Source organism: Embiotoca jacksoni, unplaced genomic scaffold (genome assembly GCF_022577435.1).
Source record: "Embiotoca jacksoni isolate LCO1_2020_lvr unplaced genomic scaffold, fEmbJac1.0.p SCAF_6, whole genome shotgun sequence".
Taxonomy (NCBI): domain Eukaryota; kingdom Metazoa; phylum Chordata; class Actinopteri; family Embiotocidae; genus Embiotoca; species Embiotoca jacksoni.
In genome coordinates, this window is record NW_027185414.1 from 17230678 (window position 1) to 17253123 (window position 22446).

General features: G+C 40.6%; 1 protein-coding gene across 2 annotated transcripts in view; it reads left to right on the plus strand.

Annotated features, from left to right (window-relative positions):
* fam189a1 (family with sequence similarity 189 member A1) overlaps positions 1 to 22446 on the plus strand; it is an 87846-nt gene that overhangs the window by 34940 nt on the left and 30460 nt on the right. For both annotated transcript variants that reach the window (XM_069174010.1, XM_069174011.1), the window contains exon 2: positions 5194 to 5250. In XM_069174010.1, coding sequence (XP_069030111.1) covers positions 5194 to 5250 — 57 coding nt within the window. The remainder of the gene's footprint in view (positions 1 to 5193; positions 5251 to 22446) is intronic.

Consider the following 22446-nt stretch of genomic DNA (forward strand, 5'->3'; position numbering starts at 1 on the left):
GCTCAGTCCTAGAGGTAGGGTAAGGAGCTCAGTCCTAGAGGTGGGGTAAGGAGCTCAGTCCTAGAGGTAGGGTAAGGAGCTCAATCCTAGAGGTAGGGTAAGGAGCTCAGTCCTAGAGGTGGGGTAAGGAGCTCAGTCCTAGAGGTAGGGTAAGGAGCTCAGTCCTAGAGGTGGGGTAAGGAGCTCAGTCCTAGAGGTAGGGTAAGGAGCTCAATCCTAGAGGTAGGGTAAGGAGCTCAGTCCTAGAGGTAGGGTAAGGAGCTCCGACACCCACAGGGAGCTCAGACCTGAGCCGCTGCACCTTTGCGTTGAAAGGAGAGAGTTGAGGTGGTTCGGGCATCTGATCAGGATCCTCCCGGACACTTCCCTCTGGAGGTTTTCCAGACAAGTCCAACTAGTAGGAGACTCCGGGAAGACCCAGAACACGCCAGTGGGATTATATATCCCATCTGGCCTGAGAACTGTTTCTGGAGGAAGGGACGTCAAGGCTAACGTGGTCAACCTGCTGCCACAGTGACCTGCCTTCAGATAAGCAGTAGAAAATGGATGGATTAATTATCCAAACCTTGATTTCCTTCAGATTTGTTTCTTGTTTTTTTTTTTTAATTTCCAACTTATCCAGAATGTATTTACTTGTAGGAGCATTTTGCCTCCATTCTTAGTTGTTTAAAGTGTCCAAATTTTATTTAAATATCTCTCATTAACAGTTTCAAGCATCATTTAACCTCATATACTGTGCTGCACCAACATGTTTCACCGCTCTTACACTGAAAGCTGTTTTGTGGTCTGGTCTCAAAACAATGTATTGAAGGGTCTCCGCCTTATTATCAGGGTCAGTGCATGTTTAAAAAAAATCCTGTTTGTAAAGGCCTAAGATTTTATTTGATCATTTATTTTCCCCCGCCTCCATTTTTCTTTGTTTTTACTGAGTGTTTTTGATTGGCCCATGTTTTATTGAGCAATATATAAATTAAGACAAAATACCAGGAATTATCAAAATGTCCTCAGAAAGTTTTCAGTACATTAGTGGATGTGTGCTCTGCAGGTTTCAGTGACTAATGCTGCTAAGTATTGAATGTTAATCCTGTTCTGGGAGCAGCCAAGAGGAAAAGCCTCCAGTGACTGACAGCTAGCAAAGCTATCACATGGTCCCTGCTCTCACATCATTTCACCGCTCCAACCGCAGACACACAAAGACACACAGGTACCCACGTTGTCCTTCATACGTGTACACATGCCGCACATAGGCATGCATTACACAGTGGAAGAACAGGAAGGATGGCATGAGGGGAAAAAAAATCCGGATGAGGCAATGAGAAAGAAACATTTCAGTTATATTGTGGACTGCAATGGTGGTGATCATTCAGCCATCAGTGTGTGAGTATGTGTGCGTCTGGATGCTTGATTGCACTCTTGATAGCAACATTAATATGACATGACTGATGGGAAAGGTGTGCTTGAATGTTGAATCTGTTTCTTCTCTCTTACTCGCGTGATGGTCAAGAACATCATCTGCTCCATGCTGCCACATCAGTGTGATGAGAATCAAAATGTTCAAAACAAACTGGAAAGAAACCACTTCACTTCTGAAATGCTCCTGGTGAGGAATGAAGCTGCACATAGGACGCAAGCAACGCGGCGTTGACGGACCCATGTTCCATGAAATCCATGGCTTATGTGAAATGTGATACACTGAATGTCCTCGTCTGTCTCAACATGCCTGCAGTCCAGTGGTCTTGGTATATATTTAAATAACATAACTAAATTCCCTGAAGTATAGTAATAAAATAAGCTATCTCGAGTTGCATAATCATGTAAATCACTGATAGGAGTTGTAGTAAGTAAACAGGAACTGCATTATAATGGGAACTCAGTTCAACCTTGGCACTGTGCAGTGTATTCACTCTGAGCTGCCAGGAGCAGCACCAAGCAGAGAGAGAGAGAGAGAGAGAGAGAGAGAGAGAGAGAGAGAGAGAGAGGTTTGTAACAGTGACACAACATCTCTGGACTCCTTGTCGCAGTGCCTGGCACCAGTGTAGAGAGGAGGAATACTACCTGCAGTAACAGGAGGTTCGGCCTCCTGATGCAGTTTAAACCAGCAATGAGCCGAGCAGACACGACAGAGACATTATTCAGTCAGAGTGATGTCCACTGGATGTGGCTGCAGCTCTTTATGGTTTCTGTCTCGGTTCTAAATGTTAAAAAAAAAACTGAGCCACATTTCTGTTTTAATTAACTGCGTTGTGCTGTTCTCACTTTGTATCTCTATTTCTTAAACAGTGAATAGTAGTAAAATGACAACTGTAGCAGCCCTACTGCTTCACAGACATTGGATGGGAAGCAATAAAACAAAAAAGAACACAGAAAATGAAGTTTTGCTAAGTTAAGGCAAGTAGTAAAAACAGCATAAATAGAACAACCTTGTAAAGAAAGTAGAATAGTAAAAGAGGCTGTAGACTTTAGCACAATGGCTCTAGATCTAGATCTGATCGCAGTGTGTGTGCGTGTGTGTGTGTGTGTGTGTGTGTGTGTGTGTGTGTGTGTGTGTGTGTGTGTGTGTGCGTGTGTGTGTGCGTGTGTGTGTGCGTGTGTGTGTGTGTGTGCAGTTCTCAAATGAAATATTGGCTTCCCATTCGCCAGGTCCTGTGGGTATCAAGGTGAGTGAAGAAGTGGAAGATTGACTAGAAAGTTGAACAAGATGGAGCAGAAGTGAGAAATGAGAAGGCTGGATGGAGTGTGGAGAAAGTGAGTGTGTGTGTGTGTGTGTGTGCAGAAACAGTGTGACTGTGTGGGCGCAGAGCAGCAGCAAGAAATACAGAGATGGTGTGAGATATGTGGAGAAATTGAAAAGGGAAAGATGGCAAAACTCAAAGAGAGAAGGTGGATATCAAGAAAGTGAGTGGAGAGAGGGAAGGAGCGGAGCATGATGGAGGAAATGGGGAGAGCATGTTGGTGTTTAATGGAGGGTGAAGAAGGGTGAAAGGGAGAGGGAGACCAGGGAGGAATAGAGAGCCGGAGGCTACGAATACCCTTTGTTCACACACATTTCGATGATACGCAAATTCACACCTATAGTTGCGCGAATTGGAAAAATGCAACCGTACACCCTGAGTGAAGTGTACTGAGAAATCCAAAAGGTGCTATTTCATATCAAATTTTAAATTAATCCGGCATCTTGTTTAAAAAGATGGAGGTAGAATTACTGGGACTGAAATCACACAGGTACATCAATAACAGATGGCAATAATAATAATATAAACACAGACATCACAACACAATCACTTGAATTGTTTCATCACAGGCATCAAGCTTCAGGGTGACTGGTTCCAGCTAGATGGAGCACAAAATCTAAAATATAATCAGGACTAATGGAGATACCTGCAGCTCCAAAAGGTCGGTGGAGACAGTCTGATGAAGTCACCATGATAGTAACACAAGATGCTGCTTTTCCAACAAATTCTCCAAAATAAAAGACAAAACAACACAAAGTTTCTACCTTCCCTCAAGAGACATCTCATCTTTGGTGGTTTGGGTCAAAAGTACTATTTAGTTTGAGTTAAGGAACGATTACCAGGTTAAAAGAAACCAATCCTTTCAGAAAGCAGGAACTGAACAGCTATTTTTGTGTTAAAGTCTGATGTTTTGTTGACCTATTTCTCTTGGAAGGAAGGCTAACTGGGGTATTACAATAAATGAGTTGCTTTACACTTTTAATATAACCTTCTTGTTATAGTTTTAGTACTTTTCACCCTGCGTATTGCAAGAGGAAAATGGACAGATGGATGCAAATTTCTGCTTAAAACTCAGAAAACAGCCGTAACAGGTTAAATGTACAGCTGTTACAATGTCATTGCTCATTTTTGCCTTTACCTTGTGGGCATTTGATAAGAGCACAACTCAAGATGTTCCTACTCTGATCCATGCTGTCAATGGAAAACATTCAGTGCTAATAAGCTAAACTGTGGCACGATGGCACTTTGGTTCTCTGATATGACAGCGCGCCCGCTCAGTGCATTCAAAACGTGCAAGTTTCTCGCATGCAACCACACAATCGTCAATCCTCACCATCCCTACTGGTTGGATTAGGCTTCTTCTCTCTGTTCCTCAAAAGTGCGATGCAACATTTAATGTGCACTCTCCGCTCAAGTTTGTGGTGACATTGCAAATGTGCACGGAGCAGTGTTTCCAAAAAAATGTGCGAAACTCAAATACTGATGTTGATTAAGCGACAAATACTTGTGTGGCAGGGTTTGTACTATATTACATCTGTCAGCCATTAAAGCAGTAAACAAATAAATAACACCAGGACATCCTGAAGTCACAGTGGCAACAAATTGTTGACTGTCAGAAGCCTCTGCAGCTCATTTCAATCACCAGCAGCAGCCAAATGAAATGAGATACTGCATAATTCTCTGTATGGGGTTGTGAAGGTAGTGAGTCACACTTTTAAGAAGCTGTAAACACATTCGAATAGCTTTTAAAATTTGAATTCTTCTGTGGTGTGACATTTATGGTCCCTAGAAAAGTGTTCGGTTTTCTGTAATTAAGCGCCTCAAACGTCAGCATCACGTTCTTGATAAAAGGAAAATAATGTGTGTGAGAGTGAGCCTGTGAATGCATGATGAGGAAGACATCCAAACCGAAACATGGGTGACAGATCTGATGGCAGGTGGGCGCAGAATTGCAAAACAACTCCCGCCTGATCTGTGTATTACTCAGCCGAACATCTTCCTTCGAATCAATTTGTCAGAGAAACTAAAGGAGTGAATTAAATGTTGAAAGTCTGTTTTGGTGTGTCAGGTGTTTCAGGTGTTTCAGGTGTTTCAGGTATTTCAGGTGTTTCAGGTGTTTCAGGTGTGTGGACTGTCTGAGAGGTGAATTCTCTTTTTTACTAATTGGATCTTAACATTTGTATTTTTTGAGTATTGTTTTTATCATATTTTCAATGTTGTAATAACACTAGTCATCTGCATCAGCAGTTCTTAATCTGTTTTGCAGTGCGACCCCCTTTTGAGGATGACTATCACTTTGATTTGAACAGTTTAATTCTTACCAGCAGGAATGATGATCAAACCTAATGATGACTATTTCTTCAGAGACAGGAAAATAATCCATTAAAAGTATGTTGTTTTTTCATTCACTTGTTAGTATCGTTCACCTCTCACAGCATCTGTTTTGGATTGTCTTTTCCAGGTTCTTCTCTCTGGACTCATCGGCGTGGTGTCATGGAAGAGGCCGCTGTCTCTCGTGGTGAGTGTTTTTCTGAATGCCCACTCAGCTGCTAATCTGACAACTCTGAACAAAGCAGTGTTACCTGAGAGGGAGTCTTTGATGACGAGCGAGGACACGTAGCTGAGACTACTGTTGGCACAACAAGTGGTTGTAGACCAGTCCCCATTTTAATAAGCAGCAAGTATCGGAAGCAGCAACATTTTGAAAGGGGTCTTCAAACCAGTGAGATTTTTTTTCTATAAATAAAACAAATTGCCTTGTTAATGAGTTAAATATATGATATGATACTAATGCAGGCTTGACTTCTTGCTATAGTAAAACATTATCCATAAACTGTCATCTTGGCTTAATAACACAATGTGACTTTGGCTGTCATGATCAGGAATTTTGAGTTGACCATTCATTTTTGCAATTAACAATTTGATTGTCTTTCTCTGTTCATTTTATGCCACTATTAAAGTATAAGACTAATCCTAATAATACACATACACTTTATGAAGGAGTCATTTATTGCTACAGTGTTTGGCTTTGTTACTAAATACATCAAGTTTAGGTCAATATAGGCTCATTGAAATGCGGTCGGTCAAATAAAAAAAGTTAAGCGCCTCGAATTGAACAATTGGTGGTACTAATTTCCCTCTCATCTGCCATCTGCCATTAAACTACAGCAGTGAGTGCAATGAGGTCAATCAATCAGTGCTTTTATTAGTCATTGCATGGCTGTACAACCAAATTCAGTGCTTCCCACACAGTGGTATTTACTATTTAATAATGCATATAAAGAAAAGAAAACATCAACAAACACAACACACACATTCAGATCATTGTAAAAACAGCTGATTTTGAATGAGATGATGTCACTATAAAAGTTTTTACAGATGAGTGGGAACAATTGTAAATGCAAAATGATTTTGATCAGGAGGTTATGAAATAATTGTGACAGGCTTAAGTTTGACCGAGTCAATGAGTCCAAACCTCGTTGCTGGTCCCACTTGTGGTTAAGCAGCGTGAACGTAAACTGTAAATGTCAGTGAACGTAGTTTAAACTTTGGGGTGTTAAAATCCCGGATCACAGCTTGTGTTGGTGTTGTGAGTATTTTTTTCCCAGCTGCTGGCCTGAAAACATTGTGATCAAAGTCAGTCAGAAGTCCTCACAGATTTTACTTTTCTGGTTCCAGCCTGCACAGAGAGACACATGGTTGACTTGTGTTGCTCAGTTCAAACACACAAAGCAGCATTTTGGATATAAACCTCATGTTGTCATGTACGCAGTACTCTCCCAACCTCTATCACACAATGATCAAACATATCTCTGTCACTCTAAAACACGTCTCAGAAGGTGTCTGTTTCTCCGCTGCAGACATCTTGAATCTACTTTTGACTAACTTAAGATACCTTTTATATGCAGAACACCATTTTAATGCCTTTGTGCCACTTTTCAGCTCATATCTCAAAAATCCCCTGTTGGATTTCTTCAAATTTAGTCCAAACGTTCACTTGGACTCAAAGATAGACCGATTCGATTTTGGTGGTTTAAGGTCAAAGGACAGTGACCTCACATCCATCCTATTAGTCTCTTCCATTGTTGTAAACACTATATTTGGTCAAAGGTCATTGTAACCTTGCACCCATCCCATTATTGTGAACTCCATACCTCAGAAATGTATTGAGGGAACATTTTCAAATGTGACACAAATGTTTATTCGGACTTGACACTAAACGAATTACGTTTTGGTGGTCAAACGTCACTGTTACCTCACGTTCGTCCCACTCTTGTGAATGCAACAGCACAACTCAAGAGCAGAGGAACATTTCAGCTTTACTCGGACACTGAATTGGTGACACTAATCTTGATTGTCAATGTTGAAACTGTGGTGATTGGATAAATCTTCTGTGCAGTCGGGATGAGGGTGTGTGTGATGCGTCCACGGGTTTGTGCATAAAAGTGAATTTTTTTTTTAATTCTGATAAATAATTGAATAAATAAAAAAACTAAAACAAATACAGGCCCTGTTCTTGCAGTGTTTCTTTACACCTGAGTGTAGAAAGATCCCGGGAGTCTGCCATTATTGGGCCTAAATATGTTTGACTGTCGAGCAGTGAGTGTTGTAGCCTGTGCTACCCTTACCTTCATGTGTTGTACACTGCATAACATACATCATTCTTTGTTCTACCTACGTGCAACAAAAAGACACAAAAGCATTATTATTTACTGACTGAATGTTTTTGTCCTTTAAAATAGAGACCAGGATTGGAGTGGAGCACAAACTCTGCCCAATTTCTATTTCATGCTCTCTTAATGCCATAAATCATCTCATCTCATGTGTGCAGCTTTACCCACATTATCTTGTACCCCTCCCCCACCTCACACCATACAACCCATCTCCTTCCCTTCGGTTTTATCACCTTGCCTCCTCGCTGCTCATATTTGCATCCCCTCTCTTTGCGTTTCTGTTTTCCTCCCCTCCATCTCTTCCCCTTTATGAAACATGAGACCAGTGAAAAAGATCTGGATGATTTGGGCTCTTGGGGATCAAAAGAAATATCCCATCATTGAGATGTGCGTAGAAATTGGTCACACTTTGTCGCTATAAAAGAGTGAAATCTTCTTACCGCTCTTTTCTTAAAAAGCATGTCTAATTTCCTGGAATAATCTGTGCCTGCTCTATTCAGAGATGTCAGTCCACGGTTGCTGCTCTTTAGAGAGGTCCATCAGTAATATGTGGTCTTATTTTTGTAACTATTACTGTAGCATCTAATGTTCACACTGACAAGGGGAGCTTTTCCATTTCTGGCTTCGACCCAGTGATGACTGGCAGGTGACTAATAGACCGGCTGGACGCCTTTGTGCCTGGCAACACTGCACCAACCCATCTGCCAGCAGTGGGTTGTCATGCTTTGCATCGTGATCCGTATTAGCTGGAGTTTCTTCATACCATTTAAGTATGTGTGTAAAGTATGTGCGGTGTAGTCAGGTCGGTGGGGGCACGTCGGGTTTCCAATCAGATTGAGTCAGCTCCACCGCTCACTCCTCCCCAGCTCGTCCAAATACGGTCCCTTCTGGCTCCAAACCACTACAAAATAGCAGGATGGTAACGGACAAAACCCGAACTCGAGGCTTTGTAATGGCAGTTCACAAACCGATGGGTGACATCACTGTTGGATGCCACTTGGCTGTCCTAAAGATAAATAAGATAAATACGTTTGTGTAAAAAAACAAAACAAAGCAAAATTAAAACCCAACTAAAAATCTGTAAAACCCAGAAATATTTTGGAGAATTGTGCGCCGCACTATTTCTTGGCTTGTGCAAGGACCTCCTGAAGTTATCCCTGGTTGCCAGGCAACCTAATGGAAATCGGAGGACTAGAGCTGTAACTGAAGTCAGTCCCCTGAGAGTCTAAGCTAGTCTAACCTTCTGCTAGATATTGAAGACACAGGTGGAAGAGATGTCACATATTGGCAAGAAAGCAAATACATGTTTTCTATTATTTTAATGGTTCAGTGACACGAATGGACAAAAATAATTGTTAGTTGCAACCCTGAACAAGTTTTCAGTTTCCTTTAATGATCTTTCAGTTTTCTGTATTTAAAATGTTTGCAGATCTTTTCATTATATTGTAAGTATTAGAGAGGCAGATACTGTATGACTCATTAACAGAAAAGGAAACAGGGTATGGCAAGAAAAGCTTGTGCAATATATTTGGCTCTTGCACATTGCAGTCAAGGCAACAGATGATTGTTGGAGCCGGGATGTTTGTGTGCCAGAACAGAAAAACAGGTGCACTATCGTGGAGAGGGAAGATATGTTGAATACCAAATTCTGTCAACCCCAAACTTTCCTTGTAAACACCACATCAAAGATTTATTGATATATTTTGCTCGGTGGAATGAGAGGAAACACACAGTGGCCATGTTTGAGGGAAATCCACCTCGTTCACCTTATCTAAAAGAGCTAAGAAACATTTATTACCCGGTCCTCTAGCCGGTCTCGTCTGCTGCATTAATGCCACAGCGGATTTACTCTGTATCACTCAGAGTAGAGAGACAACAAGACTACCTGCAGTCTTCTGCTGTTTGTGACTGTGATGGATTATGTGTTTAGAGAGAGACAGAAAGACAGAGAGCGAGTTGGAGGGCAATGAGTCCTTGTTTGCTCTGTCGGGAAACAACACTGTGATAGTCTGTGGCATGGAGTATCTGTCCCGGGATGCCTCAACTGTTGTTGCTTCCTTGTTGTTACTAGTTTGTTTAAAGTGCAAGTGTACATACAACACATGCCTCTACATACTGTATGTCAATGTAAATTTAATATACAACCGATTAAATGTTATAAGTGCAATTCCAATGCAGCGCTTTTGCACATAACAATATAATCTCCTTTATTTGCATTACTTTACGAAGGTGAATCAAAAAGTTCAGAGACTGCTCCTGCTGGATGTGAATGGTAAGTAGCTCAATGACATGCAAAGAGCAGAGGGAGACTATAACCGTCCTGAGTTTTATCACTTGATTATCATCAGCACATTGAGCTACACATATTTTTGTATATTACGCTGGTCCGACGTGTCTGCGATTTAGCCGTGGACACGTCACAGTGCTATTTGAGGTTCACACAACAAGAGCAGGCTCAGAACTTTTTTATACACCCTTGTATTCTTTCCGAAAGTTAAATCCCCCTCCCAGCATTGAATAAACCCGTACATAAAACTCACCTCTGTTCATCCAGATATATTTAGAAGTTGCTTTTCCAAGAAAAAGAATCCCCTAAAGCCTGGAAGTGGCTCGGGTGTAACGCTGTACTTTTGCCTTCATTCAGTACACGCGGATATGTTAATAGTCCACATGCAGCTCCACTGCTCACCTACAGCTCTATTGTATGGAGAGTTGACGATTTGGTTCCTCAGGTGTGTGATGTAAGAAATCTGGTCTGTCTGAGTCTTTTTTTGAGACTGTCAGCGGTACACTGCAGTTAAAAATAGTGGAAATACACAGCCATGGCGATGACTTCTTATTTTTTTCTCACATGTCTTCTAGTATAAAAAACACCTCATGAACTTGTGGTCGAAAACTTGATTGTGATTGCAGTGGGTGCTGAAACGAGAAGATCGATACCGCTCTCATGTCTGTGCCAGGAAGCATCTAGCATTAAGCCTTGAAGCGGGCAGAAACTGCAAGCACGATTTTGTTCACAGTTCACAAATGCAAATACTTGCACCTCTTTATGAATTTGTAACATGTTGTATTTCATTTGTTTAAACTGTAGGCAGAAATGCAAAAACAAAAAGTGTTTTGATTGTCATCATACAACAGTGAACATGCTAAAGACGCTTTTCTCTTTGGGAAAATGTTGAGTCCTTTATAAGTACACAAATGTAAAAATAATAATTAAATTAACTCGCAGCCAACCAGTGAATAAGCACATTTTGTAAAATACTGAAATAATGGAAAAGAACAAGCTTTAGTTCAGCCTCTGTTGTCAGACATTAGTTAATTTGCTTCATTCATAAAAAGAGAGCAGTGATCTGCTGTAGCGACCGCTTTCTTCTGTGGGCTGAAGTGTAGCATGAAGGGATTTGAATAATGGAGAGGCACAGCCGTCTTTAGGTGAAACGGTCACTGCACTCGTGAGGTGTCAGGAGGTAACAGAGTCTTACGTGTGCAGTCACTCAATGTTCGTGTTTCCACAAGGATTGTAGTGCGAGTTGTCCTCTGGTGATGGAGCAGGGATGTATTATGGTCTGAGTGCTTCCCTGTTTCACTGACTGACTGTTTGCATGGACTGCAGCAATCTGACTATCGAGGTTTTCCTGAATAGGAAAGTGTTGCTGTTCAAACCATCAGAGTTATATTACTCAACAGAAAAAAAGACCAATGAATGATTGAAGATGCTGTTGCTTCTGTTTCTGTTACCTCTCGACAGTAAAAACATTGAAAATGATTTTAGCTGAACTTCTTTATGGCCATATGTCCATCAATTGCTGTGCTCGCAACTGAAACTGGCACAGACATGCACGATGTCCAGTGATGGGTTGTATTGACGTTGATGACTTCTCTTTGAGTGCCTTATCATTGTGTGCATGTTAGCGTGCTGACATTAGCATTTTGCTCACAGCTCTGCTTTGGCAGCGTCGCGGTGCTGCGACAACCGCTGCACGGTCTGGTTTCAGGTAGATGTTGCAGGCAGAGGACAAGTCAACAAGCAAATGGATTCATGTATGAATGAGCTGCAAAATGGCACGAATAATCAAATAGTTGTGTAGTTTGATCATGTGTGAAGGTTTTAGTTGGTCACATTAGACTGACCCAGCAGCTGCTTGGAGCTCGTGAAAGAAGCAGAGGAAAATTCTAGAGGGATTTCATTTTGCATTGAATTACTGTCAGAAGAACGGTCCATGGCTGCCTTCCACTGTAAAGCATTAATCAACTTAGCCACAAAGCGGTATCTCGACACCAGCGAGGGTCTGACCTACGCTGTTTGTCCTGAGCACATTGAAGCCGCAGCTCTAGAAGAGCAGAGGAGGATCTTTTTTTCAGTGCTGTTCATGTTTTTTCATTGGTTTCAACAGAAATGAGACACTGTTGTACGTTTCCAAGAGTGCTTAAAGCTAAGCATGTTTTCAACTCTCATAACACTCTTCTTGAGAATACTACAATTATTACAAAGAATAGCCCTGACCAGCGATTCTTGAACTGAGAAGGACGACTGTGGCTAAAACGGAGACGTCAGAGAGGGAAAACGTGTCCTCAGTGGTGTGGCATGACTCTCCGATGCATCCATTAACCTTTAGATTGACAGTTTGGAGCCAGAGAATGTTTCTGGTCTGATCCCAGGGATATAATCATACCTGTGCTGCCTTCTTGGACAGGCCAGGGACACTAAAATGTAAATGTAAATTATTCACATTTGATCTTTAAAGATTAGAGCTTGTCATCATGTCATCATGTCCTGTTATTACATTTCTTACGCCATTAAGCAATGTTTCTGCAGCTATTTCCTCACCTGCTCATACTGGATACATAAACACACACATGCTGTAGTACAGAGCAGTAGGATACACTGATATCTGGTCATTTTTGTGGTATATATCTCCTCAGTATGTAAGTTTTACCCATTTCTGGCAAAGAAATAAGTAAACAAATGACTTGTGAGAGTGTGAAGCTGATTGACAGTCAGTCAGGACTGATAAACAGACAGCGCTGCTTTTCACATCTCCAAATATCCAGCTAACGATGTGTGCAAATCACTAACAGAACACACACATCATAAAGGTGGACTTTCCATTACGATCACATAACTACAGTGGGGCCAGCAGGACATCGGTGAGAGGTTTTATGAGGTGCTCTCTGTGACAGCCTGTGACCCTGACAGCCCATAAATATTACTGCCTGTAGCAGATGAAAGAGGGAGGAAGAGAGAGAGAGACACACTGACTGATGGGAAGGGGGAAACAGATATCAATACACCGAAGGAATGAAGATTTATTATAGCCACAGCAACATTAAAATCAAAACTACATAGTTTGTGAGTGCGGTTTCTTATCATCCAGTTAATTAAATGACCATGCAATCGGAGACGGCAGGTCTGTCCGCCCAGTTTTGCCCTCCAATAGTTGAGCATTTTTCACACAGACCTTAATGGACAAATTAATCCTCTAATTAGGAGTGAAATTAGCCCGTTAGCAGCCTCTGTTGCAAGCATGGATTGGTTTAGATGTGCATGTTTTCTCTGAGCCTTTCAATAAGAGGTCTAACTTATAGCTTGCAGATATATGGATTCATAGATTAATGATGTCAGACAGTATTTAAAAAAATCTATCCTGCTGTAGGGCTTCAATCTTCATTTCATGAATAGCTAATAAGAAACAAAAGCACAACTATGCTGTAAATATAAATGCAGATGTGGCATTACTGGCGGTGCACGTGTACATATTTACACATTTTGCAGCTGTGTTTCTATTTTCTTTATATGTAGAAGTGTGAATATGATGGAAAAATGACATTCGATGTGGCTCTGTATTTAGTCCCAGTACAAACACATTCCATTTTTGAACATTAGCAAATATCAGATGGCCTAAAATATTCAGCCTGCACATTAAACTAGGGAGATCAGCTCCATGTGGTATGGCTAACCACCCGAACACAAGCACACACACACACAAACACACTGTTAACAGTTTTCTGCCATCCGCACAAAAACAAGCAAACAAACAAGCTATCGTTTTCACACAAAGCTGATAATCTTGAATTTATTAATGCCGTCATGTGTTCATCCATCATCTGCACACAGGTTTTACATTTCAGGTTGATGAGCTGAGTTTTGCAGAGCGAGTTAATTACCAGACACAGTGTTTTTTTGAAGAACAGCCGAGATAAAGCCAATAAATCTGTCCTGTGCTGTCTCTCCTGCTGCCTGCGTTCATGACCACTCCAGGCTTTATTCCACCATATAAAGTTTAGTTTTAAGCCTTTTGTGGATTTTATAAAGCGCAGCAAGTCATTCGTTGAAATTCACATTTCATTCACCTGCTATCTGCTACGAGTCCAATTTAGCTGTCATTAAGTCTGTTACCGTTCTTAAAAAGCATTTCACAGTACTGAGGTCGTTACTCTGTCAGCACAACAGAAGTCAAACTGAGGAGGAATTTTAATTTGACACAAAATGAAATCAAAGACCACAACTGTTTTCACGCTCAAACTCCACCACCACCAGACCTCTGAGTATTTATAGTCCATTTTTTAACATGTTTACATACTAATGTGAACTAATACATTTATGTTCAAAAAGTAACTTAACACAAAATCACTGTACAAAAGAGGGGAATTTGTTCCCCTCAGCTAGGCTCTCCCAATGAGGAAAATTTGACTTGACCATTAATTGCCATCTAAAGTCTTTTATGTTCATTTAATGCCACTATTGTGTTATGAGAGGCTCGGTGGTGCAGTGGTTAGCGAGGTCACCTCACAGCAGGAAGAGTCTGCTTTCTGTGTGGCGTTTGCTTGTTCTCTATGTGTGAAGACATGCGTGTTCAGTGAACTGGTGATTCTAAATTGGCTGTAGGGGTGAATACTTGTCTGTCTTTCTGTGTTGGCCCTGTGATGGACTGGCTGTATGTCCAGTATGTACCCCTGGGGCGGCTGTGGCTCAGATGGTCAAGCAGGTTGTTCACTAACAATAAGGTTGGCAGTTCGAAACCCGGGTCTTCTTGTCCAGGGCAAGGCACTGAACCAGAGGAAGTTACCCCTGATGGCAGATGAGGCAAACTGTAAAGTGCTTTCAGACCAGTAAGGTGATGAAGCGCTGTACAAGCCCATTTACCATTCATCTCGCTTTTACCCAAAGTCAGCAGGGACAGCTCCCCCGTGACCCTCTAGAGGTTAGATAATAATAATATAAGTATAATCCATAGTTTAAAATTAACCTTTATGAATATGAATAAGAAGAGGTTATTTATTTGCTTTGAACATAGTATCATTTAAAAAATGTTTTATTTATTTTTGCCATCTCGGCTTTGTTTAGTTAGTCAGGTCTCAATAATGAAAATATAAAAAAAAACATTGTGGTGGCTCTAAGTATTCACACGTTATTTAACCAGCAGAAGGGAGCATGAAATGATGTCATTAAAAGATCACCAGTCAAATCTCAAACTGTGGAAAACGACGTTGAACTAGTTATGGAAATATGACATTCCTTGTAGTTTCATCTAGCTGAAGGGAAACGATCATGACAATTATGAAAAATAATTTCAGTCAGCTCAAATGATTGCAATCAGATGATTATGTAATAATTCTTACAGGCCTTCTTTCATCTACATTTAAAATTAAATTAAATTAAAATTTAACCAACTAACAGATGACAGATGATTTCTGTTTATTGGTATTCTGTTCAGTTCCTGAATAAAACTCAAAGGTCACTTTGACATCATAAAATAATAATGAAACCAAAGCAGATAAGAAATTGACTGACGTCATTCAAGCCACGAGCACACATACAACATGTTGCGTGTGCTCTTCTTTCAGCTCCTCTCTCTTCCCCCTCCCGTCACATCGGTGCCAATTTCTCTCTATAGCAAACACTTAGAGCTGTGTGTGACATTGCAGTGATTGTGTTTTGGGAAAATAAAGGCATTAGAGGCAGGGTCCACCAGTTCATGTTCCACAGTTGAGTGAAGAGGTAGTTCTCTGTGGTCACTAGTCAGGGACTCGAGACGTAATTGTGGTTTGCACACAATCATGTCAGCCATATTTCACAGCTGAGTGAGTTGATACTGCAGCATGACTCCAGTCTCGACTTCACAGCTCTGGCAGCCCGGGCATATACTGTAGCTGCTGCAGACTCACAGTGTAGGTAGACGTCGCTGTGTACAGACTTTTGACAACTATATTGGGTGTGCAATATTACGATTAGGCCTGCCCCGGCCTATAAAATCTTGTAGTTGACTGATAGTCGTTAGATTAAGCAAACACTCAACTAGTTGACACATGTTTATGATATTCATTTAATTATAACATATAGTTTCCGAAAATCAGAAACATGGTTAAATGGCTGACAAATAATGTATTTAGTAACATTGTTAACACTGCTGCATTGCAGAGAAATACAAAACTGCAGTAATGAGCTTTTAAAATATAACTTTTACAAGCGAATGCACGCGTGAAGTCACCTGTTAACAACAATGCTGAGCGATAATCATTGTGAATGACGAGACTGATCATTTAGTTCATTTATTTTAACAGTATATTGTATCTTAACTTGGACCTGCACCCGCCGGTTTCTCTGTGTGTGTGTGTGCGTGTGTGCGCGAGCGGAAAGGCTGATAGACTATCGAAACATTGCCTGAAACAAGCCTTTATTTCTGGGCCTATCTGGACAGAAACTTAATTTCCGCTGTTGGAATGAACTTCCCAGTAGCTGCAGCTCCATGTGGTTAATGTTCCTCCTCACTCATGAGAATCAATCACTTCTCAATAAGGGTCTGCTTCACCGCCAGGTTACCCACAAGGCCACCTCCCTAAGGGGTAAGGCTCGGCCAAACGTTACAAACGTTTCTGTAAGTTATTTATCATGTCTGGTTTTTTTACTGAACACCTGGTGTAATAAGATTTATTTTTGGGGGGGAAGTCGTAATAATAATATCGATCTTAATTGCATAATTGTGAAATTGTCATGAAGCTCTTTCTTTGCCACTACAAATGGCATCAGAAATGGTCAAAGGAAATATCAAATATCAGCACATCAGATGCCCAACAATACAGCATGAATTATATTTGACGTCATACATTGTTTTAAAACAACAACATGTTGCTTCTTGTAAAGAGTAGTGTTCTTCATGTCAGAAAGGTATCCAGCTTTATACCAGTATAACTATCTAAAAATTATCCATAAAATGCATCTTCATGCCATTTATAGAGGTACTTTTTTTATGTTTGAAAAGTTGACATTTTGAGAAAGAAAAAAAAAAAAATATATATATACAGTATATATATATATAGTTTCATGAAACTAAACAGCACTCATAATCGCTCACATCTGCACTCAATCCATAAAATACACATTAGATGTCTTTGAGTGTTGATGTGAGATATTTTGGGGGGGTTTTTTCTGGAAGAGAATCAGAAAACTTGAATAGAGAACGAGCTTCTATTTGTTTCCTTTAAATTAAATGTATTGAATTTATTGAAGATGCTAGCAGCAAGGAGCAAAAGTCCTTAGAGTTCAGCTCACATTTTCATCTCCTCACATTTTTCTTTCAATAAAATGTTGGATTTTTGGAGGTTATTCAACATTCTTTTCTAATACATCAGTACAGCTCTATTAATTCAAACTGGCTTCAGACTGTAGCGCAGGAAGGAAGGAAAGACAGTGTCTAACATTTCAGTGGAACTATTCGTAGAATGAAAATGGTCTAAATGTTCCACCGCCGCCCGCCATCCTGTGTAATTAGGGAGCTGTTAAGAGACTCTGGGCTCACAGTGTTTATTACAACTGTACGTTCACTTTCAGCCCCACGTCATGCTAGCATACAGTACAGAGACACAACACTAACACTCAGACACACCTGCCAAGATACACACACGTGTTCACATATGCAGACACATAAAGAATTCATGCATATTGATTTCAAATCAACGTCTGTGTTTGACTTTGTGAGTGTGTGTGTGTGTGTGTGTGTGTGTGTGTGTGTGTGTGTGTGTGTGTGTGTGTGTGTGTGTGTGTGTGTGTGTGTGTGTGTGTATCTTGTGTCTCCCTCTTCCTCAGAGGGCTGTTATTCTCTGACTTGACCCAGATGGAGAGGTTTTAGTGGGAGATGTAGCCGAGTGCCAGCAGAGATTGGGCCCCGCAGGAGCACCTGTCAGGAGCTGCTAAAGGAAAACAGAGACAGGAAGTGTGCGTGTCAGACAGACAGACAGGGAGAGATGAAAACAAAAGTGCATACGTTTGCGAATATGTGTGAGCTGAGGAGTGAATGGTGGTGTTTTGGGGTGGAGACGCCGTGCACAAAGAATTAATCTACAGGAAACGCTGCACTGCTTCAAACAGAAGGAAGGCACTAGAAAATAGCTGTGGGATGCGATTACTTCCATTCACATGTCTTCTGTAGGATATTTTTATTCTACAGTTAGATTTTCTGTTCTTTCAAGTTATTTGACTGAGCTGCCAGCTCTGGACCAGTAGTAGTAGGAGAGGGCATTGAAAGGAAAGTCACCCTTATGTGTTATATTATGAAAATGTATCTTCTGCATTTACAGCGACGTGCAAACAAAGAAGAGAAAACTCAACCAATGTAAACTGTAATAACCTCTGATTGTTATCACCTGTAGAGAGAAGCTCGCCTCTTTCATTTAAGCTGCACAGTTCAACTGAATTGATATGGGATCACAGCAGTCAGAAAGAAGCTGCTTTTGTCCAGTGTTGGACATGTGGGAATGACACTGTAACCTTACATCACCGTATTCAAACATTGTTTAGGAGTATCAAGTTCAACAGCAGAATAAGGAACAGAAGACTGATTTTCCAACCATGACTCAGGGGATTTTCTTTTTTTTTTTTTCTTTTTTTAAAGAGCTCACTGTTGCCATAACGACAATGGTTGCATAACTTTAAGGATGTTAGTAACTTTAAGATCAGTTTATTTGAATTGAGCCTGATTATGACATGAATGAGTCATCACTCAAATTTTCATTGTTGCGCCTGAATATGAATGTCGGGAACCATAAACGGGCTTTGTAGTGTGACATGATTGAAGAACAGTGATTGCGGTGTCTGAGACGCCGCACAACACCCCTGCGAAAAGTCTCAAATATAATTTTTTGTTTTTGTTTTTACTTTCCTCCGAGGTGTTGACCAGTAGGATGACAGAGGGCTCTCTGCTGTGTACGTCTTGGCCCTCTTAGCCTGTGAGACAGGAACTCCAGGTCATACTTGTAGTATTTTAAGTCTCCCAACAAAAACACAGCAAGGCTTTATGGCTCTTTGATTGCCTAATCTGACAGAGTTACCATTGTAAAAGACCCATTTATCATGTAGTGTTTTCCCAGTCTAACACCCAACATGGTTCAAGTGATCATTTTGACTCAAACCTTAACCAAAGGGTTCTCAGCCTGAACCTAACCAGGGCTAATTTATCAAACACTCCTGTGGGTTGTATTGGAGGGTGAGAACTAATGACCTGTATGATTGTATGGTTTGGAGGACTTGTTGTATGGCTCTTAATATTAATGAGTTGAATATTTTGCAGTCTATACTTCCAATCATTATCCGAACACACCAGTCATGTTTGATCAGTGATTTTGTTGATCATTGGCTTTTCGAAACCTCGAGCTGGCGGTCACCACCGAATGGTTACAGTTGAACAGTGAGAGTGAAAGTGCTGCATGGGCAGGAATAGGATAATGTGGGTCATAAAAATGCACCCAGGGACAAAATTATACATATTTTTACAAATTACAGAAGATTTTCACAAAGTTTATTGAGATTATTTGAGATTCAAGATTCATGTTCATAATTCCATAATGCAGATATTTTAAGCCTTGCCAAACAGAAAGATGCTTATTTCAATACTGCATTGAAATGACTGTGGAATGAGTTTCTGTAGTGAACATCTCTGTCTCACCTCCCTCCATATAATGCTCCGATTTCACCTGTGTTTCACCAGCAAGCTCATTCAGACCTGTGTGATGGATGTTTTGGACACATTATTCCCCACTCATCCCACTCCTACTACGTTTTAACTGGTTTACAAAACTAAATGGTAACAGACTGCATTAGAGGAAGATTTTTACCAGAAGATAATAGTTCTGCTGTGATGTGGCCTGAGGTGCAGGGACAGAAGCTTTGGGTTTATTTTGATAAATATTTTGGGGTTCTCAGCCAGGAAAAATATATTTTCACCGTTGCTAGGAAACATCCTTTTGCATCCCTCCAGCATCCTTTGCCAAGTCTTAAAGTTCATTTTGGCTTTGTGTGGATGTTCATCTGAATGTGTTCAAGTTGGTCTAATCCCATCTCTTATCCTGTGTTTCTAGGAATTTTAGAAGTTCAAACTTGTCTTTTCTGCAGGTGAAAACTGATTTATTTTGTTGCAATTAAAAGTCTTAACGAGTGCCATTGTTGTATAGATTAGGTTCAGGAAGTGTAACAAAAAGCAAATAGACAAAGCTTAAACAGTCAGATGCAGGTGTGTTCATAACCTCCTATAGAGTGGCTCTTATCTAATTACAATGCAGAATCAGTATTAAATGTATAATTAACAATAAACATCAGCTATGAATGTGACCTCTGTGCACCTGGTGCACGGAGATTAAGTGTCTTGCTTAGCGACACTTAAGCAGGATGGATATCTGCCAACATGGAGGCTTCACCCCAAGTACTCCTGTTGAAGAGTGGCCTCTCTAAAGCCACCTCGCTGCCAACCTGAATAAAGACAGTGTGTCCGTTCTTTATAGACCAGGCAGTGTGTGTGTGTGTGTGTGTGTGTGTGTGTGTGTGTGTGTGTGTGTGTGTGTGTGCGTGCCACAGGAGCATCCTCCCTGTGGTCACAGCTTGCCTGTCAGTTTGCATCAGCACTGTCACTCTCTGTCTCCCACTGCTCAGTGGATCAGATCACTTCTTCTCACATACCGTGAATCTGTCAGGAACACACTCAAATAAGTGAGTCAGAGTGTCTTTGCTGTACAAACCAACTTCAGCCTAAACAGCTGAAAGGAGAATGGAGGAGGTGAATAAGGAGGTGAATAAGGGAGCTCGGAGCAGTGATTGCTACCCAGGGCATATCCCTCCTTAAGGAGTGAACTGCAGGGTGAGCTGTGTGAGAAAAGCAGGTTGGCCTCAAGCAGTTCGGTGCTACTGACTGAGAGACTTCGCTGCATGTATTACTTCACCTCTGTAAATTCAGATTTCTACACAGTGCATTCACAAGGTGCTGGACTGCTGTCTGGCTTTGTCAACTATTACATTGTTCCACCGCATTGTGAGTCTATATACTGACAGGTGCACTTTTTGCCAATGTATTATCAATACAAATAGTAATATACTGCATATACAAGAAGTGACATGTCAACTATCTCAGGTTGTTCTATATGTACAGTATACACAACCTGCAAACAAACACAAACTGCAGGTACTTTGCTTATATTTACATTTTATGGTACTTTATATTTACACATTACTACATGATAGAGATGAATATAAATAATGAATACAAATGTTCAGTTATGTGACAGCTACTTGTGGACAGTCACTAGGTACTTTATATATTAAGATTTCAAAACCCAAAGTGAGTGGCTGCAGTGTGTGCAAAAAAACTGCAATGTGTGGTTATACAGTGCATTATGACAACATTTCACACAAATATCCAATAGAATAAAATGATGAAGTAATGGCATTGTATGTCCAAAAGATCAAAGGTCACAATGTTCTGCAAGACCCTTTTGAGCTAGCCCTTTTTGCAGTAATATTCATATTTGAAATATTGTCTACAGCTTTATTGGCAAAGCATGTGAATACATAAGGTTTCTTTCAAAGTCTTCAGTAAATGAGTCTGGACAGACATGGATGTAAACTACAACATGAATTGATAGCGGAGGCATAAAACTGAAGCGGCAAGTCTAGTTCCACTCAGTTTTGTACTTAGTCAGACCAATTTCCTTTGACATTTATTATAGACCACATCTCTGAATCTACATTCATACATAGCTTCTTTTTAAAGCCTTATATTTCCTCGAAATAAAACTGTCAAATTAGTGGTGGAGGGTTTAACTGCAGGGGTGCACGGCATGGTACAACTTCAAACCAAATCCTAGGCCTGCCTAACCGTCCTAGGAATGTTTTCCAGTCACAAGAGGAAGAACGCTGTCTTTTCTTTGCTAAAAAACCCAATGACATGCAAGTCTTTAAGAATTTGCAGATAAAACAAATTAATTCCTGCTTTCTTTCTTATGGTTGTAATTTGAACTTCAGATACAGAAAACTACAACAGTGGTTGTACAACCAAATATTATAATAATAAGAATGTCTAAGAATGACTAATTTGTATTGGGTTGTTTCAATAAGCAAGAGATTTACCTCTGCTTTACCTTTTTATTGTGATTATTTATTGTGCATTAAACTCGAGGTGTAGTAAACTGAATTTCATTCTCCTTGTACAATGACTTGAAAGGAACTGAATCTATTGCCAATAAAAGGAAACAGGTGAGATGTATTTTACTCCATACCGTGGAAAGAAGAAATCACTCTGCTCTGTTTCCTGCATAGACTAAAAGATGTCTTCCTTGAGGCAATTTTGGAAGCTTTTTGAATCCTGCTGACTCTTTTTTTTCTCCCGATTTCTCTCCCTTGTATTTATATTACATTGTTTCTGTCATACATAAAAGCACCCACATACATGAACACCTACTGATTCTTTATTTCTGTCCTCCAAATGCTCTTATTATGTGTAAAATTACAGGAAGTGACAGGTAAGCGATCGGACAAAGGTATGAGCAGTGTGTGAGAGGAAGCAGGGGCAGAGTGTAAAAGAGCACGGTTGGGTGGGTGAACAGGAACCTTTCGGCTCGAGATAATGCCTGATGAATGGTGTCCTCCCCTAAGGCCCTGAGACGCAGGAAGTGAGGCTCCATATTAATTAGAATATGAATTAGATAGTCACTGTTATCTGATGGCTCATAGGAGCAGCAGCAGCATGATCCAGGCTGCAGCAGCAGAGATGTTTTCAGCA